Source organism: Myotis daubentonii, chromosome 2, assembly GCF_963259705.1.
Source record: "Myotis daubentonii chromosome 2, mMyoDau2.1, whole genome shotgun sequence".
Lineage (NCBI taxonomy): Eukaryota > Metazoa > Chordata > Mammalia > Chiroptera > Vespertilionidae > Myotis > Myotis daubentonii.
Genome location: NC_081841.1, coordinates 219790292 through 219811435, shown reverse-complemented (window position 1 = coordinate 219811435; position 21144 = coordinate 219790292). Strand labels below are relative to the sequence as shown.

Genomic DNA, 21144 nt, shown 5'->3' with positions numbered 1-21144 from the left:
TCTCAAAAGAAATTTCAAGTGTTGTCCTGTTGATATCTGGCTCTGTTGTTGACTAATGAGTTTGCCGACCATTGGCCTAAACCAGGGGTCCTCAAACTACGGCCCGCAGGCCACATGCAAATACAAATATTGTATTTGTTCCCGTTTTGTTTTTTTACTTCAAAATAAGATATGTGCAGTGTGCATAGGAATTTGTTCATAGGTTTTTTTAAAAAAAAACTATAGTCTAGCCCTCCAATGGTCTGAGGGACAGTGAACTGGCCCCCTGTTTAAAAAGTTTGAGGACCCCTGGCCTAAACAATGGAAAAATATCTTCAGGTGAGGCTTAACAAGAACAAAAAAACAGTGTGAGAGGGCTTTTCATGTAGGTGAATCTAAAACCCTTTTGGCTAAATTTTTCTAAAATGCAAGAAGTTCTTCTTGTTTTTAGAATCTTCCCTGAAAAGGCTCTCACCACATGAATAGCACTGAACACCTTTTCCAAGCCACTGCTCTTAAAGAACATGCCTGGCCTGGAAGATGACTCGACTAGTCATTTCATCCCCCAAACCTCTCTGCTTCTCAGCTCATCATGAAGAACTCGCTGTGCTCTGTGTGAAGAATGAGATGAAAGTACACACTCAATGTTCCTTGAATAAAAGAATGAAAATTAGAGACCTTTTCCTCAGAAATTAGGTTATAGTGTTTCTCTCTGGGTTCTAAATCTAACTACGCCTGCTATTGTTTAACTCACCCTTTCAAAACCAATGAACGCAATCATAGTAAAGGAAGAAGGGCACTGAATTGGGCATCTGGGATGATTATAGCAACTCTGCATGACTTGACAGATTTATAACGCTCCAGGCCTCCATACCTTCATCTTTAAACCGTGAAGGTATAAACAGATAATTTCTAATGTTCTGCTTGATTTATGATTCTTAACGGAAGAGCTGGAGCAATTATGAACCAATTAGAGATAAAAGACTTTTCTATCCAACCGATGGACCACGCTAGACATGTCTTTCATGTATATTACCAACTATTTAGCACTGTACCTAACAAGTATCAGTCATAAAAGGAAATGATAGTCTATTTCCCCAGAAATGTTTCTTGGGAATCTTCCCTCTTCATCATTCCTCCTTTCATTGTCTGAGTTCAGGCCATCAGTATCTTTTCCACAATCTACTTCATTTTTCTCCTGATCAATTGTGCCCTGGTTTTAGAGGTCAGAGTGTAACCTGAACAGGGAGTCCAATGCCCTTCTCCATCTTTTTTTCTCCTTTGACCATTTCCATCTTTTTAAATTTTTCTCTCCCCCTCACATCTTCAGGTCCCCATCCTCACTTCCTCCAGAGAAAACAAACAAGTTAAAATCAGGTAGATCTACCATGCACTTCCCCACTTTGTGCTTGGCCATGCTGCTCCTGCTGCCTAGTAAGTCCTGTTTCCTTTCCCAGCAGGTGAAATCTGTTTCTTTGAGTTCCTGTTCAAATAGCACTCTTATTGAACATTTCTCTGAATACACGGGGAGAAAAAAAAAATTCGCCCTCCTTCACATGAAATCATCTCAGAACTTTCATATAACCCCATTGTAGAACTTAGCACATTGAATTATACTAAGTTGTTGCCTTTTATATTTTCTCTAGAGGATGGGCTAGTTTATTCCTTTATCTATCCATCCATCAACCTTCTTTGAAGGTCTGCTATTCATCAGGCACTTGGTTAGGTGCAGGGAACAGTTGTAAGAGCTGACTGTAGCTTTTAGCAAGCTTATCGTCTATGTAGAAAGGCAACTTTTAAGTAACTTTTAATTTTCAGAATAAACTAAGTGCCGTGGGAGGGAACAGTCTGCAGGGAATACTTTAGAAGAAAACTCTATGGCTTAGGAGGGTAGGAATTTTGTCCAGGGAATTTCCCTAGTCCGGATAGACCATTCGTTAACTAGTCAGAGTCTGATACATAATTAAAGCTGAATAAATGAAATTAAATACACTTTATGTCAAGTATAAGAAGGCTTAGATTCTCTCGTGTGTTTGATAAAGGCCATAGGTAGTGAAGGTATTTCAAAGACATGAAGACGAAAATATAAATGACAGTACCAAGTATTTCCATTCAACCAAACCCCACAAGGAAAGGCCAGTGTGCACACCTTGAAGGCCGTATATTAACTCCATAGAGCTCCAATAATAGAGGCAAAACAGTTGCACCCCAAGGCATCTCCCTGGGTGCCGCCTGAGTCCAATGAGACCATCATGAAGTGCAGGTGAGGGTGTGAGGCCAGGGCAGCCGGCTCCTGAAGGAGACTCGCTTCCCTCCTGCGGCCCCTCCAGGAGGACATTCTGACCTCTTGCTCGCATCTTTCACCCGCTCACGTTACCAAGAAAGTGCAGACTCCGCACGTGGGCAGGGCTAGGGGGCGGCTCACTGTGTTCCCGCACGGCCAGCCTCACTGTAAACCCTGCGGAAGCCTCGCAGAGCCTGGACCCACTTCACCGCGGACTACCCGTTGCTAGGTAACCATCTCTGGCGCGTTTGGTATCTCAGGGTCACGAGCCACTTCCGCCTCTCCACCTGGCGCTCCAATCAGTGGTCAGGATAGCCTTCACGTGGACCTCGGGGCGGGACCAGGGGCGCCGGAGGGCCGCGGTTGGCTGGTGGAGTCCGCCCTCCTGCCCTGGAACCCTTAGTGCGCGGGAGGAGAGGGCGGGGCTCGGGAGATGAGGGCGGGGATCTGGGGGAGAGGGCGGGGCCGGGCGCGGGAGGAGAGGGCGGGGCAGGAGGAGAGGGCCGGCCTCGGGGTGAGAGGGCGGGGCGCAGGAGGAGAGGGCGGGGCCGGAGGAGAGGGCGGGGCCGGGCGAGGCGGGGCCGGGCTGCGCTTTGGGTTCGCCGGCTGCGCCCACTTTATCCTGGGCTGCTGAGCGCGGCGGCGGCGCCTCCTCCCGCAGGTAAGGAGCCGGCGGCGGCGGGCGGGGGACGGCGATCCCGGACCCTGTGGCGTCGTGCAAGCGATGGGTCCTGCTGTCTCTCCAGGAGCGCAGACCGGGCTCCGCGCGCCCCTGGGCTGTGCCCCCGACGGGGTCCCGCGGTCCATCCCCAGCTTCGGACGCACCTGGTTAGGACCTGCGCACCAGCCCCCGCACTCACAGGTCTCAGTGCCGGGAGACGGGGTGTTCCTGTGCTCTCTGGGCGTGTGTGGATTGGGGGGGGGTCCCCCTCGGTGCCCGCCGGCAGTGCTGTGCTGATGACCTCCCCTCCGAGGAGGTTCTTCATCTTCAGGTTGTACCGGGAAAGCTGTCAGGAAAGGAGGAAACATTCGGGAAAAAGACAGTGTGAAATGTGAGGGGCCTCGTAGACGTTGTATTTCACGAAAATGCCACACTTCCTGCCCCCTAAACAATCCAGACTTTTTGCAGGCAGATAGTAACAGGAGCAAAATGTAAGCTGACTTTTTTCTATATCAAGTAAAAGCAATTGATTGGAATGACATTTAGTGATTACTTTGGTCTTGTATCAAACACCAGGCACACTTGTTTTTGTCACTCCCGTAGATACATTTACTTATGGGCGCCTTCAGCAAGGATTTGAAGAGAAACACTGCATTCCTGAATCTTTCCTTGTCTGAGGCTTTCAGACATACTATTCCCAGGATCTCATTTCTCTGCCAACCTCCGTAACCGAGGTGACGGGTCCTGGTTGAATATGTTAAGTCACCTCAGTTAAGAGGAAGATTTCCTTGAGGTTCCGTTTCTCTACAGAGGACATTCCTCGGGGATTTCTGCAGCTCTACGCAGGCATCCCTGGGCAATTATTCTTGTTTGTAAATCTCCAGGGAAGAGTCTGCCAACAGGGAGAGAGTGGTGTCCCTGTGACTGTCCCAGACCGCAGCCTGGCCTCGGAGGTTGGCTGGAGGGGCGGGCACTGATGGGGGGCTGGTGCCGACAGCCCCTGGGAGAAGCTCCCACTCCCCTGGAGATTCTGTGCTTGGCCTCAGGGCGAGACAGGGGCATGGTCCTCTCTTCCCGGCCTGGGTCCAGTGGTCTGACCCTCCTGCCTGCTCTGCGATCTGAAGTTAAATGTAGTCACTGGGTGACTGTGAAATCAACAACATTCGGGGGAACATGCTCTGGTGGCGTGCGTGGAGACTGATGTTACAACGCTACTTGACTGTCCTTGCGTTACTAGTTCCTGGGAGATTTTCTAAATTGGAATAAACCAATGCCTATTTCAAAGGACACACATGGAAGGGAAAAAAAATAATATAATTAAGTGTGCGCTACAAACTTACTCTATATAAAACAGGTAGTTGAATGGTATTATTTATATAGATCCCGTGTTCCCCTGTATTGACATCAATAGAAGTACTTAAAAGAACTGTATCTCTGAAAAAAAATATGTATTTATGTAAAAGTTTTAAAATTCTTCATTCTTCTTGTTTTCAATAATTACATTCTGGTGTACTAAAATCTTTTGTGACCCATCAGTCACATAATAACGCCATCTATTAGAAAGCCACAAACTTAATTTAGCTTAGAATATTTTTGAGTTCCTCTGCTCCAAATAGAGGGACTACCCAGGGAGAAGGTTTTGGTTGTTGTCTTCTATAGACTCCATCTTGTAGCCCTTGGCCTGGGCATAGGTAAGTCAGGAGCAGTTCTTAAATTACTCAGAGTTGGAATGGTCTTATTTTTGTTTGTTCCACCTTCATAGATACCAGACATCAAACATGAATGACTAGGTTGTCACTACCAGTAAAGTGCCTCCAAAGTACATAACATTTGCTTAAACTCTGTAAAGAAGGCTAACATGAAATTCAAACAGTTTTGAAGGATTTTTCTTCCTATATTCCAGTATGTACTTGAAATCCGATGTATGTGAGGAAGGTAACAGTTGGTCAGATTACTGAATAACCAGTTTACCCAGCCATTCATGATAAGGATGCATATACAAGCATTACTTCTACTTCCTGTAATTGCCAAACTACCTCATTCTATGTTTTGTGTATCTATTCCATTGGGCAGACTGAAGTATTAAAGTGGAGTTATGTAGCTTCCAGTGTGTCTTTGAGACAGAGATTTGAGAGTATTTTGATCCACAGAAATCGTATTAGGAGATTGGGAAGGATTTCTTATTTACCCGACTCCTTCTTTCCTTTTGTATCAGAAACATGTACTAAACCAGGAGTTGGCTGGCTCTTTTCAACCTCCGAGGCCAGGCTGTGGTCCGTGATAACCACATGGGCATTGTTCTCTCCCTGTTGAGACTGTTCACCTTGCTGTGAGCAAGAAATTGGACAGCGATGCCTGCAGAGAACAAGAAATCCCACACAGAATTACTCTGTAGAGGAACAAAGCCTAAAGGAAAACATTTCTCTTTCTTGAGGTTATTTAAACTGTTCAAGGACTTGTAACTTTGGTTTTAAAACATGGGGGGGAAATACTATAGAATGACTAGCTCTGACCTGCACCTGTCAATATTGAAGGTAAAAATCCCAACATGAATAATTGGAAAGACTTCAACAGTTTTCATGGTGCAACATAGGCCGTCCCCTTAGGAGAGTGTTGAGGTTGTTTTCGCTTGATTTCAAAGACTAGACAAATATAACTGGAGAGAAATTCGAACATTTGAAATAGGCTAGACTTCCTAAAAAAGACAACCTAAAACGATAGGCCCAGGCTCAGTTGTCATAGGGATGTCACATTAGCAGGTACTTGAGTGATACTTTTTTTAAACCATATGGATAAAAGTCTTAATTTGTTATTACTTTACATGCACTTGCGAAGTATAATTTAGTAGCCTAATTATCTCCTAAAACTCTGGAATTCTATTATATTCTAATTTAAGAAATCCATATATAATGGAAACAGATAGTAATATAAATCTTATACAACAAGATTATACAAGAGATAATTTATCAGTGTTATTTGCCGGTATTGGGATAATTGATCATTGAAATGTTTAAGAAAATTATCAAAAGATGTAAGAAATACTTTTCCATGCTTCAGTGAAGAAGGTGCATCATTGAATACTTGATACATAGATGTGAATGCTCAGTCATGGAGAACTCACCATAGAGGCCATTAAATAATTTTTCTATGCTTAGGTTTATTGTTTTCTTCCAGATTGTCAGCATTTTAAGTTGTGAGCATGTACCAGCATCCATGTAGGCTCACTTGCAATTACATATAATAAATTCCATTTCATACTAAACACACAAAAAACTTGCTTTCCAATTGGAAAGTAGAAAATAAGTCTCATTACAAGGAGCACTCCTGATTGATATGCTGTAGGAAAGCCTTCATTCCCAATAAAAACAGCTGCACATGGAGGGGTGAAAATTGAAGTCTTGGTTAATAAGAAATAGGTAATATTTAATTTAGTTTGGTCCTTTAAGACAAAACATTATGAATGAGTCGTAATGAAAAGTTATGCCACATTTTATTTATTTATTTAATCCGGGACATTTTTCCATTGATTTTTAGAAAGAGTGGAAAAGAGGGAGGGAGGGAGGGAAGGAGGGAGGGAAGGAGGGAGGGAGGGAGGGAGGGAGGGAGAGAGAGAGCGAGAGAGAAACATCCATGTGAGAGAGACACATTGATTGGTTGCCTCTAGCACGTGCCCTGACCAGGGTAGGGATTGAACCTGTAACCCAGGTAGGTGCCCTTGACCAGGAATGAACCTGAGACCCTTTGGTCTGCAGGCCAATGTTCTACCCACTGAGCAAAAACAGCCAGGGCCCACATATTATTTTTAAGGTAAACATGGCAACAGGTTTGAAGGAGTCGCTTCAGAATTTAAGCTGGAGGGATCCTTGGAGACAAAATAATCTAACGCCACTATTTTGTGGATGAGGTCACCAAACACATAAAGATTGTGTTGCTTAAAATTAGTCAGTGTGAAAGCTGGTCTAGACCTTCAGCCTTTGGCACTCAGCATTGGGCTGCTCCCTAAAGATGTTAAAAATGTATCGACAACATCATTTTCTCTTTCCACTGCATTTCTTCAAGTGACTAATTCAAAAGTTCGAGTAACGAAGGTTTAGGTCACTTTTGTAATGTTAGAATGATTGAGGTGCATAATGAACAATGTGCATGTGTTTGGTTTTTATCACGTAAGATTTTACTTAAACTATTAGTTAAAAAAGTGTTTTCCTACACGTTTTGCTATTTGTTGATTTGCTCATTAATACAATTTAAGTTTTGCTGCAAAGTCTTTTGTGATTCTTTGGGATCCAGTTACCTTGCAAATTTTTTTATCCTAATGCATCCCAGTGGCACAATAAGTGCACGTAGCCCAAACATCCAGAATGGACTGTTAAGAATATAAGCAATAGGAAGCTTTCGGAAGTTACGTCTGAAGCGTAGGTTATGGTTACCATTAGGTGACATTTTTGAAGTTGGATGCATTTATTTGCTAGACTTTCTGCCACTTTGGTATCAGATGCCATCTTGGGTGGTATTATTCAGTGTGCACCCTCCACCAGCAGCATGGGTATCGCCAGGGCGCATGTTAGAAATGCACATTTTCAGGCCACACCCTACGGAATCAGCATCTCTGGGGGCGGGCCAGGGGTCTGGGTCTCACTGGGCCTCAGCTGCTTCTTCTGAAGGTGGGGTTTGAGGGGTACTGACAGAGCTTCATGCCGCCATTGGGTCTGATCAGCTCGCGAGCTGGTGATGTCCATGTCCGATGCCCCTCTGGAAACTTGGGAGTACCATGAGCTACTAAACAAATGAATTCATTCCTGGAAACATAGTAGATCTATTTCACAAGTATCTATATTTCAATAATAGCTATCATTATTAATTATATCAGCTCATCTTTAGGGGGATTTTATGTTGGCTAAGGTCATACCTTTCGACAGGTGGTCTATCAAAGTAGAGTAGCAACCGATCGGATCTATGCATTGGCCCTGCCTTCGCTGATACAGCCTTTTACTTAACAAAGTGGAGGATTTATTCCAGGCCACCCATCATTGTGTGGTGCACATATTAAAGAAATGTTTGGATGTAATAACTTTATGTGGGCTGCTGCTTTTCATTTTAAAGCTTTCAAGCTTTATATTCCTTTGCTGTTTTCTTTTTTTCAACTGACTTGCCAGTGTAATTTTTAACACCCTTTGCCCAGAATATGAAAATGCCAGCTTTAGTGACTGCCAAATGGAAATCCGGATTGTCACAGATAGGTAAGCGTATAGGTCCAGCCTACTTAAAATTCTCACAGATAAAATCCAACTTACGAAACAGAGAATTAGAAGGGGCGGGGATGCTCAGCTTGACAGGGTCATGGCGTAACTCAGGTCTTCCATCATGAGGAGCGGTCCTATGGACAGAGACAAGGCTACATCTTTTTGCCATGCTCTATTGCAGAAATAATCCTATATCTTTTCATGGCAAATATTTACATATTTGCATTATAATATTTACTTTTAACTTCTTAGTTGATGAGTGAACATACGTGATTTTGCCCCTTACTGTTTTTTTGGCTGACTTTCAGAATGTTCACACTGAAGGTATGTGAGTGACCCTGTTGTTCAAGAAAAGTGGATTCGTTCTTCTATCAAATTAAAAAGCATTTCCACATTACAACGAAAGAGATCCTGTAATCCTTCGAGCACCTAGAGCAGTGGTTCTCAACCTTCCTAATGCTGCGACCCTTTAATACAGTTCCTCATGTTGTGGTGACCCAACCATAAAATTATTTTTGTGGCTACTTCATAACTGTAATTTTGCTACTGTTATGAATCATAATATAAATATCTGATATGCAGGATGTATTTTCATTGTTACAAATTGAACATAATTAAAGCATAGTGATTCATCACAGAAACAATATGTAATTATATATGTGTTTACATATATAGTTATATATGTAATTATATTTTTAATTATATATGTGTTATAGATTGTCTTAGGTGACCCCTGTGAAAGGGTTGTTCGACCCCCAAAGGGGTCACGACCCACAGGTTGAGAACCACTGACCTAGAGAAATCCAGTTCTATAATTCAATTCCATATAATTTTCAGTCTGCTGGTTAAAATGTAGGGAGGTATAACAGTGAATGTGTAGCTGACCGATGGAATGCATTAGCTTTGCCACATCTTTAAGTCAATTTCGTGGTCCTACATATAATGCCTGCATTTTGCGGATCAAATTGGAATTCACACTGGTATAAGTGCTTATTTTATGGTCCAAACTCAAACTACTGCAATGACCTTCTCCGATTCTATTTGCTCCCTAATCCAGGGTTTTAACGTAGCTTAATACTGTGCTTACTGTGACCTGTTTTATAATCTAAGCTCTAAAAACATTGTGACTTGACATATGTTGGGAATGCTTCAGTAAAGCGCCCTGCCAAATGCATGAGAGAAACGCTTACGGATGATAGAAATGGAAGAGATGAATCTCCGTTAGTAGAGATAACAGAGGCGGGTTTTCTGCTGATTTCCTTTCCTGTTGCTGGATTAAGAAAGTGGCTCTCAGCTTCACTGTGCACATTAATCCCCTGGGAAAGATGCTGAAAAGCAGGTAGCCAGACCCTGAGATGCTGACCCACTGGCTTTGGGGTATCATCCGGGATTCTGATCCTTGGCCGGTTTCTTAGTGAATTCTGATAGAAGAGACCTGAGAGCCCTACTTGGAGAGGCACTGATTTAAAATCTCAGTCATCCTTGGTTACTGTAGTTTTCGTATCTCAGTGAGAAAAATGGTCATTTAGAATTGTGGACACCAGACAGGGGAAGACCTCAAGTTAGTAAACTAGGAACTAATGCAAATAAACTCTTCTCGTTTTCTGCAGCTTCTGGTTTTTTAACAAGCACGTATTGATTATATAATTCCAAAAACACGTTGGCATAGCCTTGAGCATATAGTGCAGTTCAGAACCTCCTGGCCCTTTAAATACAGTTCCTCATTATGTGACCCAACCATAAAATTATTTTTGTTGCTACTTCATAACTGTAATGTTGCCACTGTTATGAATCGTCATGTAAATATCTGAAATGCAGGATGGTCTTAGGCGACCCCTGTGAAAAGGTGGTTCGACCGCCAAAGGGGTCGCGACCCACAGGTTGAGAACCGCTGTTTTAGAGATAGTGGGAAAGACAGAAACATCGATGTAAGAGAGACACATCGATTGGTTGCTTCTTGCATGCACCCTGACCAGGGCCCGGGCTGGGGAGGAGCCTGCAACCAAGGTACCAGTCGAACCTGTAATTGAACCTGGGACCCTTTGGTCCTCAGGCCAACGCTCTATTCACTGAGCCATACTGGCTAGGACAATGCATATCCTTAATGTAACCCTCTCAGCCCCTTCAGCTCGTTCTGGTAGACTTCAGTTTCTGCTCTTCTCCTGTTATCAGATTATTTATTTTTTGTGTCCATCTGCTTGTCCTTGACACTGTTTCTAAAAACGATTGTGGATGGATAAAATATTAGTGCTCTATCTCAAAAAAAGACGTAAGTTAATGTGTTCCGGAATATGATGGCTGGGGTGGTAGCTGGGCAGGGAACTCTAAGGGGAAAATAAAAAGGTAAATGAGAGTGTCCCGGTGAACTTAGAAAATAAAATCCAATTATGCAATATCTACATGTGGACAAGATTAGTGGGGGTGTTCCTCCTTTACTTTGCTGTTAGTATTAGAAAACACTGCTATGGATTCCTACTGTCTGATTTCTTTTTATTTAGATTATATGACTGACAGCAGAAATGTGCAACTTAGTGTTTTATAGCAGCAAAATTTTCCCATTAGCATGTTTAGCATAAAAAGAAACATTTTAAGCTTCCTGGAAATCCCCTTATGGCTCCTTCCCGGGACTACTTCCTTCTCCCCAAAGAAAACTTGCTCAGAACTTCTAACAGCACAGATTAATCCTGCTCGTGTTTAAAGTTCAATAAACGGAGTCATGTGCTATGTGTCATTTTATGTTTGACTTTCAATCACCATGGCATGTAGGCTTCATCCATTTGGTGTGGGTGGCTCATTCTAATTAGTGCACAGCACCCCGAATCTATGGTGATGCTACGATTTCTATCTCCCAGATCGGGGAACCTGCCCTGGGGGCGATCGGCGTGTCTCCCCTCCCCACCGCCCTTTGTGGCAGCCACAGTGCGCTCTCGATCCGAGAGGGTGTTGGGCGGGAGAGACTGCACCTCCTCAAACCCTGGCAGATCTGTGTTTCTGTGCAGAGGTTGTCCTGCCCACCCTCCACCCACCCCATCAGCTTTGGCTTCTGCCCTTCTGCCCCGGGGAGTGGGTCTTTGCCTAGTTCCCAGGGCAGGAAGGAGTGCTTTCTGCCCCTCCCAGGGGCAGGGGAGGTGCTCATCTGCTCCTCTGTGGTCCCTGGGAGTGTGGCTGTATGTTTCCTCTCCCCTCATGGGGATATCTACATCATAAAAGGCCTGTAGTCGTCAGGCAGTAATGCAGAACAACCAAGACCAGACTCACCAGGAGGCACACGCCGGTGGGTGGGGCTGCAGGCAGGTGGGCGAGGCCCACGTGGGTGGTTGGGGCCTCGAGATTTTGCGCTGGGCTTCTAGTCTACAACAATGCCGGGAGCCGGTCCATCCTTGCTGTTTCAAGGGACCTGGCATATATGGCATACGGTTCTTAATATGTTTGCTCACCTTCTTGGCGCTGTGTTTTAACCAAGGTCTCCTCTCCGAGAAAGGTTGAATCCCCAGGTAGGGATTTTCCCCTGAAGTTAGGGAGGGAATAAAACCCCTCAACTAAGTGCCAGGCGGGTAACTAATCCCTTTAACTACGAACAATCATGCTTAAGCTACATAATCTTTACTCCCTGGAATGGAGATAAGAAACGCCCTAACCTTTGGAATAGAAATTGACAGGATTAAAATCAACTGGTATAAATACAGATGTAACAAGACAGCAAGACACAGAACTTATAAGACAGAACTTCAGACACAGGGCTTGGAAGACAGGACCAAGAGAGACAGAGCCTAAGCACAGAACCTACACAGAACGTTCTCTAGAGACAGAAGAACTTCGCTGGCGAGAGCATGCCGGAGGATCCTGGACAGGGACTGGCCTCGGAGCCTGGAGGCGGAGCCTGGCGAGAGAGCATGGCAGGGGATCCTGGACTGAACCTGACTGCGGAGATTGACAAGAGAACCTGACTACAACCTGGTGACTGAACCTGGCTGGAGAACCTAGCGAGGGAACATGGCTAGAGAACCTCGCTGGAGATCCGAAGCAGAACCTCTCTGGAGATCGAGACCAGAACTTGGCTGGAGATCCTGGCTAGGCTGCTGATCAACTGAACGCTGTCTCCGTGTCTTTCCTTCTTCGCCGACTCCGTCCACACCTTTGGGGACCCCTGGACCCGCTGGGGCAGGACCCCGGCATATGGCGCCCGAACAGGGACCCCTAGGTAAGCGCCCCGCACTCAGGACGGATAGGACTCCACCATAGGAAGAGGGTGGATAGTCTTCACCAACTCCGTCCACACCTTTGGGAACCCCTGGAACAGGATTCCCATAGGTAAGCCCCCCCCCCATTGAGAACCCCCACATTCCGGACGGATAGGACTCTACCAGGGTGCTGCAAACCCCCCTACAGAGGATAAGTAGGGTAAGAAGGTGGATAGTACAGAACTTAGATTGAGAAGATGTGCCATGCTGAGTCCAAAGAAAGAAGACTCTGTATTGATTCTTAGATTGAGATGTGCCATACTGAGTCCAAAGAAAGAAGACTCTGTATTGATCTTTAGATTAAGAAGATGTGCCATACTGAGTCTAAAGAAATAAGACTCTGTATTAATCTTTTAACACATATGCTTGCTAGCAGAGGAATTAAGGTTACTCCCAGTCAGACAGAACGTTTTATACAAGAAGTATGTCCATGCTTTTCTGAGGAAGGAAAGGTAAATGTAATGGCATGGGAGAAGGTAGGCCCAAGGAGCCTTATCCTTAACCCCACTGCAGCCTTTCTACCCTGGGAAAGTACAGGATTGGCAAGCTCTCCCTGGGATGATGGATCAGGACTCAGGTAATAGCGGAAAGCACCAATCCTACTCTTAAAATGGATATAAGAGAGAATTTGAGGTTTTTCTTTTTAATGCTTGCTTTTAAAAAATAAAAAAGGGGGAATTTGCCGGGAGCCGGTCCATCCTTGCTGTTTCAAGGGACCTGGCATATATGGCATACAGTTCTTAATATGTTTGCTCACCTTCTTGGCGCTGTGTTTTAACCAAGGTCACCTCTCAGAGAAAGGTTGAATCCCCAGGTAGGGATTTTCCCCTGAAGTTAGGGAGGGAATAAAACCCCTCAACTAAGTGCCAGGCGGGTAATTAATCCCTTTAACTATGAACAATCATGTTTAAACTACATAATCTTTTCTCCCTGGAATGGAGATAAGAAATGCCCTAACCTTTGTAATAGAGATTGATAGGATTGAGTCAACTGGTATAAATACAGTTGTAACAAGACAGAAACACTCAGAACTTAGAACACAGAACTTAGAACACAGAACTAAGAAGAGAGAACCTACAGACAGAATCTACACAGAACCTACAGACAGAAGAACTTCGCTGGAGAGAACATGGCAAAAGATCCTGGACTGAACCTGACTACAGAAATTGACAAGAGAACCTGACTACAACCTGGTGACTGAACCTGGCTGGAGAACCTAGCGAGGGAACATGACTAGAGAACCTCGCTGGAGATCCGAAGCAGAACCTCTCTGGAGATCGAGACCAGAACTTGGCTGGAGATCCTGGCTAGGCTGCTGATCAACTGAACGCTGTCTCCATGTTTTTCCTTCTTTGCTGACTCCGTCCACACCTTTGGGGACCCCTGGACCCGCTGGGGCAGGACCCCGGCACAACAATAAAAGCGTAATATGCTAATTAGACCGGACAGCCGAATGACCTTCCGGACATCCTTCCAGATCACCTTCCCCACAAAGCCAGGGCTGCGAGGGCCAAGCCCCTTGCATGAATTTCGTGCGTCGGGTCTCTAGTTGCTTCATATGAGAGGAGGGTTCAGGGAAGTCTGCAGTGTTCCTGCCCGGCAACTCTCAGTAGCCCATGGCTCCCTACATGTCTGAGCCACTGCGGGCACCACCTCTGATGCCCTCTTCCTCCTGGGCACCTCGCAGAGGCCTGTGGCGAAGACCCCACCGTGAGTGTGGGCTCAGCTGGCCGGGGCCTCCAGCGCACATGGGCCTTTGGGAATGAGGTGCAATTTTGTCTGAGTTTTTCTCACCCTCCTTCCTGGCAGACCCCCGTTCTCCCTGCCCTGTCAGCGGGGAAACCCCACTCTGTGGAATTCCCTCCATTGCTCTGCAGCCTGGCAGTGTGACGCTATCTTCCTCCAGAGAGAATTCACTTTTGCTTTGAAAAGCATTCGTGTGGGGAAGACCACTCGCTCCAATCGTGGGTGAATTTTGAAGCTGACCCTCAGGCTTTGTGAGGGATGGTCTGTTTCTATTTCCTCCTTAGTCTTCAAGTTAACTGCCACGATATTCTGAGTTTAATTAAAAAAGGTGCGCCGCTTGCGTCTATAGACGCTTGTGGCGTGCAAATGGTTAAGCCATAGCCCCAGATTATTCCTGCTGAAAGGACACCGTTATTAGGCCATTTCCCCGTCCAGCCCTGTGACATCACCAGAGCTCCCCAGAGCTTCTCAGTATTGTATTTAGGCAAATGCCGTTGGGGAAAACGTGGCGTCCACCCCGCCCTCCACCCCAACCACCATCATCAACGAAAAGTGCTCGGCTAGGCTCTTTGGACTTGCCTTGTGACTCCTCTTCTTAGCCTGAGAGCTTACGTATTTTTATCCACTTTTCCTAGTTGCTCTCAGCGGGAGAACTAGAATATATATACTTGTGTGCCTTTGCTGGAAGCCAGGGTCTTATTTATAAATAACAATATATATATATATATATATATATATATATATATATATTTTTTTTTTTTTTTTTTAATTTGTCTTTCTTGTTGAAAATATTACATATGTCCACTTTTTCCCCCATTGACTTCCCTCTGCCCTCTCCCATCCCTTTCCCAGGCCTTCGCCCCACTGTTGTCTGTCCATGGTTTATGCAAATGTGCGTATAAGGTCTCTTCCCTCCCCACCCCCACCTTCTCTCTGAGAATCCTCCTTCTGTTGCATGCCTCCATGTCTCTGCGTCTATTTTGTTCACACGATCTCACTTATCTGTGGAATCTAATGAACAAAATAAACTGACAAACTAAAGAGCAATCTTTCAAAAGTGAGGAACCATTCTGACCATTCCAAGCACACTTTTTAAACTGTGTACCTGCTTCTAGCTCTTCCTCCTGACGTTTTACTGCAGGGCTTTGATGTAGGTGGGGTAGAGGGATCGCCCTAAGTGCAGTGACATGGTGCTTCTGACAGCTGCCTTCCACTCATTTCGGTGCCTTCAAGGAGAGTTCATTCCTGGTGAGTAGGCAGGCAGGTGATCCCAGGTCTGCAGCACCCTGTGCACCGCCTGCAGGAGGCACGTGTACGCTTCCCGAGTCCCTCTCCCAGCCCCGTCCTCTCCTCTGACCGTCCCAGCAGGGCTCTAGACAGGTCAGATGCAGGGATGGGGAAGGGGGTGATTTGAGCAGTGCCTTATGTCATACTTCGTGCTCCCCTGTTTGATTGAACCAGTGGTGGCCTGTGCTCACCTTGCACGTTAATTCCAGTTCCTTGGGACGTTCCTGTAAGTACCATTGCTGTGTCACATGATAACGGAGACAGGGCCGACTGAGAGCGTAACTGCAGCTGGTGCCATAGGTTAGAAGACGTCCCTGGTGGGGACAGACAGGATAGGAAAGGACAGGCTGCAGATGCAGACATTTCAGAGGGTTAAGCAGATGGATGCCCTGGTCTGAGACAGCAGGTGACACTGGGTGGAGAAACCTAGCTGTGGAATCAAAGCAGAGACAGCGGAGACCAAGACTTCGGGCACAGGCCGCCGTATCATTTCACTGTGTCGGGGATGTTACACAGGCGAGAGCGATAGAAACAGTCCCAGGTTCCGGCAGAAGAGCGCAGAAGCGGACACTTCGGGATCTGGCACAAATAGGTCCCCATACATTCACACCCAGAGAACTTTTAGTACGTCCAGCTCTCGGCCAGGGACTGCCCGCCAGGGTTTTGATTGCAGTCCTTGTAATTATGGCCCAAGGTGAGGACTGGACGCTGCGGCCAGCTTCTCAGAACGAGAGCAGGGCCTACGTCTTGTGCTTCGTCCTACCCGTCCTGACACAGAATTAGAAAGCGCTTCTGAAAAGGGCGTTTCTCAGATGGAAACCCCGCCCCCATCTGACTGGGCCTCCTCAGATGTGCCCCTGCGTTTGCCTCCTGTGAAATGACTGACCGTCAGAGACTGAAAAAAAAAAACATGAGATAAATCAGATTCTTTATCTACATAACTATCTCTTGCCCTATTTAGCTATTTAAGGAACGTCCTGTCCTCTGTAACTCTCCTCCCACACATAGATTGTCAGGACACGCTAAACCTTGTAAACCCCTCTTCCTTCCTACAGGCATCAGCCCTGCTTTCCCCATGCAGGTGAAGGGAGCCTGCTGACTGGGTGAGCAGAGCTCCGTGGAGTGTGGTGTCTTCGTGGCTCGGCGGTGCTGGGTCTGATATCCCTGGGGGCCGTTGTATGCATCAGGGAGCTATTGCCACAAAAGTGCTGGTACAGACCCCTCCCACACTCAGCACAGTAGAACAGCGAGCATTAATATGCTCACAGGTGTAATCCTAGGGTTTTCCTAACAGGTTTGGCTAAGCTGCGTGGTCCTGCACCTCCCTGGAGGCCTGGGATTGGTCTGGGCAGCTCTGTCCTCCTTGGCCCAGCGAGGTAGCCATGGACTGCCCTTCTCAGGTTGACAGCAGGGGCACGAGGGTGGGAATGGACCTGGGACAGTGATGTCTGCCCACCTGTCACGAGGCCAAACAAGTTGCGTGGCAAGTCCAAAGGCAGCAGGCAGGGACCGTCTGCCCCGGAGGAGGTCATGGCAAACAGAGATGCGGAGAGTGTGTGTGAGGGTCAGGACCGACAGCCAGGCCGTGTTTGGATAGTAATACTTGCAGTAAGGTTTCTGACATTGCAAACATTCTCCTTTATTACCTTCGTTTATGTCTTTATCATGATGACACTGGTGTTTGATTATTGTCATTTCCTTCCATCCCTGATCTTATTGGGTGAAGGAGTGGACTAAGCCACCATCACCCCGCCTTCCTGTCTCAGTTCCCGCGTCTCTTCCGAGGGCAGTTCAGGGTCTCCCTCTGCACCCCAGACGGTTCTGACAGGGAGGGAGGTTCGGGAATTGGAGTCTGTCTGCCATTCTTACACTAAACGAACCAGGTTCTGTTCACTCTCAGGTCATCAGAATACCCGGAGTGCAATGAAGAAATGTGTACTTCTAGGCAAGATAATGTTTCGCCTGAGATTACATGACATGAAGTATTTTGCTTTTCTTAATTCTTGCAAATATGGAAACTAGTGCTTATGGAATAACATCAGGAAATAATCATGAGACGATGTGTGCCCTGTCAACAAGGTGTTCGTGTTAACTGCGTTGGATTCGCAGTGTTGTAATAAATCACACTTGGTGTCTGGGATAATGATAAAATAATGGTACCAGTTCAAGTGAGCATTTGCACCTTTTAAAGACAATTTCTTCAGTGAGTGGCTAGTCATTTCCGCACAAGGCATGGAAGAGTGGTCCCACTTCGCTTGGTGGGTCCCTCACAGGTCGCTGGGGTCTGTGTCGTTGGCTCCTCCCTGAGTGTCAGCTCTGGGCGCCTTCCGTTCCTGTGACCCGCCCCTGGTCGCCCGCCGGGCTCTTCTGTCAGCTCTCTGGCTGACACGTTGTGTCTCCGTACAGATATGGTTGTGCTGTGGCCCTTTGCCTTGCAGAGCTCACAATTTATATCCACACAAATTTTCACTATCCAGGGCAGATACCAACTCAAAGGCACACAGGTGAGGGACTTGGTGCATTCGCGGAAGGCTTCAGAGAAGAGGGATAGTTAAGGTGCGTCTTGTAAGACCCTCAATGTGGAAGAGCTTGTTATTCCCCGGAAAAGGGGGAGGGGAAGGACAGTTCACGCAAAAGCATTTGAAAACGTCTGGCCATAAAGTCACGACAGTATGGGACGTGCTGAGGGACTGCAGTGGAAGGAGGGAATGGTAAGTAACCTCGTTTATTAGTTTATGCAAGACACGGGGGTTTGCCCCAAACAGTGGCATTGGGAGGGAGAGGAGGGCCTTTTGAAGAGACCTGTCAAAAGACTTGGAGATCGAATGTCCTGGAAGGGGAGCGGGAGGGGACGAAAGGTGGCCTGGTGTGGGTGTCTTGGGTTACTGAGCATAACTCGTCTCTGAAATGGGGACCGCAGGGGAAAGTCAAGGCTGTTTGGGAGTGGTGGAAAGGGGAAACCTCGCTCAAGAGAGATGAGCTGGGTTTTACACATGTTCACATGAGATGACCAGGTAAAAGGCGGAGGGGTCTAGGTTCGGTAGGTAGTTTGGAATGGAGTTTGGGCGTTTGGCATGGGTGATGTTGGTGGAGTGTATTACAAGAGAGACTGAACCACTGAAATAGTAGCAAGGTAGTTAGAGTTGTTGGTCAGCTGCTAGATAGAAGTTCAAGGCGGGGTAAGAACGCTTAATGCAGGACATAGATTTGTAGCTCAAAATCAGATAAGCAATAGACAAGAGAGACAACAGTGGGTGTGTGGGGAGCAAACCCAGAGTGGGGGACAATGCAGGAGATTCCAGTCCTGAGCAGCGAGGCAGGGACAAGGGGTCCGTGGGAACTCAAAGGGCAGGACAGAAACCACGGTCCACATTCAGGGACCAAGGTGGGAACCTTAAGCAGGAGGTTGTACCAATCCTGGAGCTTTCTCTGTAAGGCTTCAAGCAGGTAGTATTGACAATATTTCTAGAAAACAAGAAGACTTCCGCAGAAGAGGGTCGTGGTCCATTGATAAATTCGTAGCCATAGGCTGTTCTCACTTACCTACAGTGACATTTACATGCCATACAAGTCTCTCCCTCGAAGTCAGAACAACGGCTAGTTTGCTTTTGGGGTATGAAAAATGGAACACTCACATTCTTCAAATTGTTTTCTTTTTTCTTTCCACCACCACCTCTCTCCCTTCTCCCTTCCTCTCTCCTTCCCTTCCTTTTTTTCTTCCCTGAGGTGTGAGGGCTTGATGAGCTCAGCCAGGACAAGATCACACAAAACCTGTTACTCAGTGGGTGATACACCTCAGCTTTAGGGAGGCCATTTTCAAGTTCAGACATCCTCCCAGGATTCCAAGAACTCTCTTCTTTAGCGTGGCTAGTACATAACTTCTTCTGGAAGTGAGTAAGACTGAAATGAAGCCCCGTGGGCGTGAGTTTGATTCTCTGTGGAACACCTTAGCACCCCATCCAGTCCTGTGCTGTCTCTAAACCATTTCAGGTGCTAAGGTTAGCAGCCAGCTGAGCTGGAAGCAAATAGATATATAGGATTGACCTTGTCCTCGTGCAGTTGTTAACCTAGAAACTTTCTCCGAGCTGTCTGTCCAACTCCTAAGGTTGACAATGAAACTGATTTTCTGCTTCCTGTTATTTTGTGTGTTTTTGTGCTAACTTGGTAACTTCTAGAAACTCACCTGTTTCTTGCGAAAGTTAAAACTAAGATTTTTAGAATGAAAACTGTAAACCAAATAAACTCTTTGATACAGCATTTTCTCAGGTACTGTGCAATAACATTATTGTTTTATTTTTTTTCTTAGTTGAATATAGGCGTCCATTTTCTGGTTGAGCATTATTTCTACAGATACTGTTCTTTGTAAATCGTTAACACTGCTTCAGCTGAAATGTGTGCGCACGCCTCGCTTCTTGTCCTGAGCAGCCCTTCTCCAGGCAGAGTTGGTGAGCTGCGTGGTTGAAACTCATTGTTGTTACTTTAGGTGCTGCCTTGCGATGCTGAGTTCCCATTTGCCTTGATTAAGGTAGAAACAGCCTATGGCTTGGATGACTTACATTTCAAGTTGGTTTGAGCAAGATGATTGGTATGAAGGACTGCAAAGAGTAAGCGATATTTATGTTGTAATTATAATTTTATGTTTTTTTTCTGTTTTATTTCTAATGCAATTGTATTGTATTACTGTGTCATTTTCATTGTGGACAATTTTGCGTTGCAAAAGTTTGAGTCAAGTAAGATACATATTTGATAGATTTAAAAGCAGAGGTAAGAAGATGATATATGCAAATAGTCCTAATTACCTATACATTGAAGAAAAGGCGTTTTTCTATCCTGGTTTAAGATGAATTCATAGTGTTTTCAGATTGTCTTTAGGCTTAAATATAAAGTGGGGCAAAAATAGGTTTACAGTTGTTCATATGGAAAATAAAACAATAGTAAGTAATAATACAAGAATTCTGTGTTTCACATACTCATAACTGTAAACAGACTTTTGACCAACCCTGTATAAACTAGAATTCTTTCAAATGAGATTAATATATAAAAATAGCAATAATTTCAGTGAAATAATTTTTCATAAAGAAATGCATTCAATGAATAGATGTGTATAATAATACTATCTATATATCTACACTAATAAAAGAGAAATATGCAAATTGGTGTCACTCCGCTACCCTTCCCATTGGCTAATCAGGGCAATATGCAAATTAACTGCCAGCCAAGATGGCGGCCGGCAGCCAGGCAGCTTGAAGCGAACATGAGGCTTGCTTGCTTCAGTGACAGAGGAAGCTAACGTTCCCCGCCTGCCGCTGCCAGCCTCTGAGCTTTCAGTTTGAAACATTGTTACAAATATAGAAGCTAAACAAACTCCAGAAACCTGCTTTCAGCCAGCCGGGATCTCAGAGCTGGAGTTGAAACAGTGTTTCGATTATAGAACCCAAACAAATCAGATACCTGCTTTCAGCAGCCAAGGCCTCAGAGCTGGAGCCAAGCCTCAGAGCTAAAGCTGGCCCAGAATTAAAAAAAAACAAAGAAAAAAAGGAGCGGTTGGGAGCTTCAGTCACCCGCCAGCCTGAAAACAGCCCTCAGCCCCTCACCCAGACTGGCCAGGCACCCCAGTGGGGACCCCCACCCTGAAGGGTGTGTGACCAGCTGCAAACAGCCATCATCCCCTCATCCAGGCTGGCCAGGCACCCCAGTGGGGACCCC

General features: G+C 45.8%; 1 protein-coding gene across 4 annotated transcripts in view; it reads left to right on the top strand.

The window, feature by feature from the left end:
* The first annotated feature begins 2833 nt into the window (after positions 1-2833).
* WDR17 (WD repeat domain 17) overlaps positions 2834-21144 on the top strand; it is an 86201-nt gene continuing 67890 nt past the window's right edge. For 3 of the 4 annotated variants that reach the window (XM_059685805.1, XM_059685804.1, XM_059685803.1), the window contains exons 1-2: positions 2834-2924; positions 19922-20042. In XM_059685805.1, coding sequence (XP_059541788.1) covers positions 19977-20042 — 66 coding nt within the window. In that variant the 5' untranslated portion in view covers positions 2834-2924; positions 19922-19976. The remainder of the gene's footprint in view (positions 2925-19921; positions 20043-21144) is intronic. The other variant, XM_059685806.1, reaches the window with a different exon arrangement.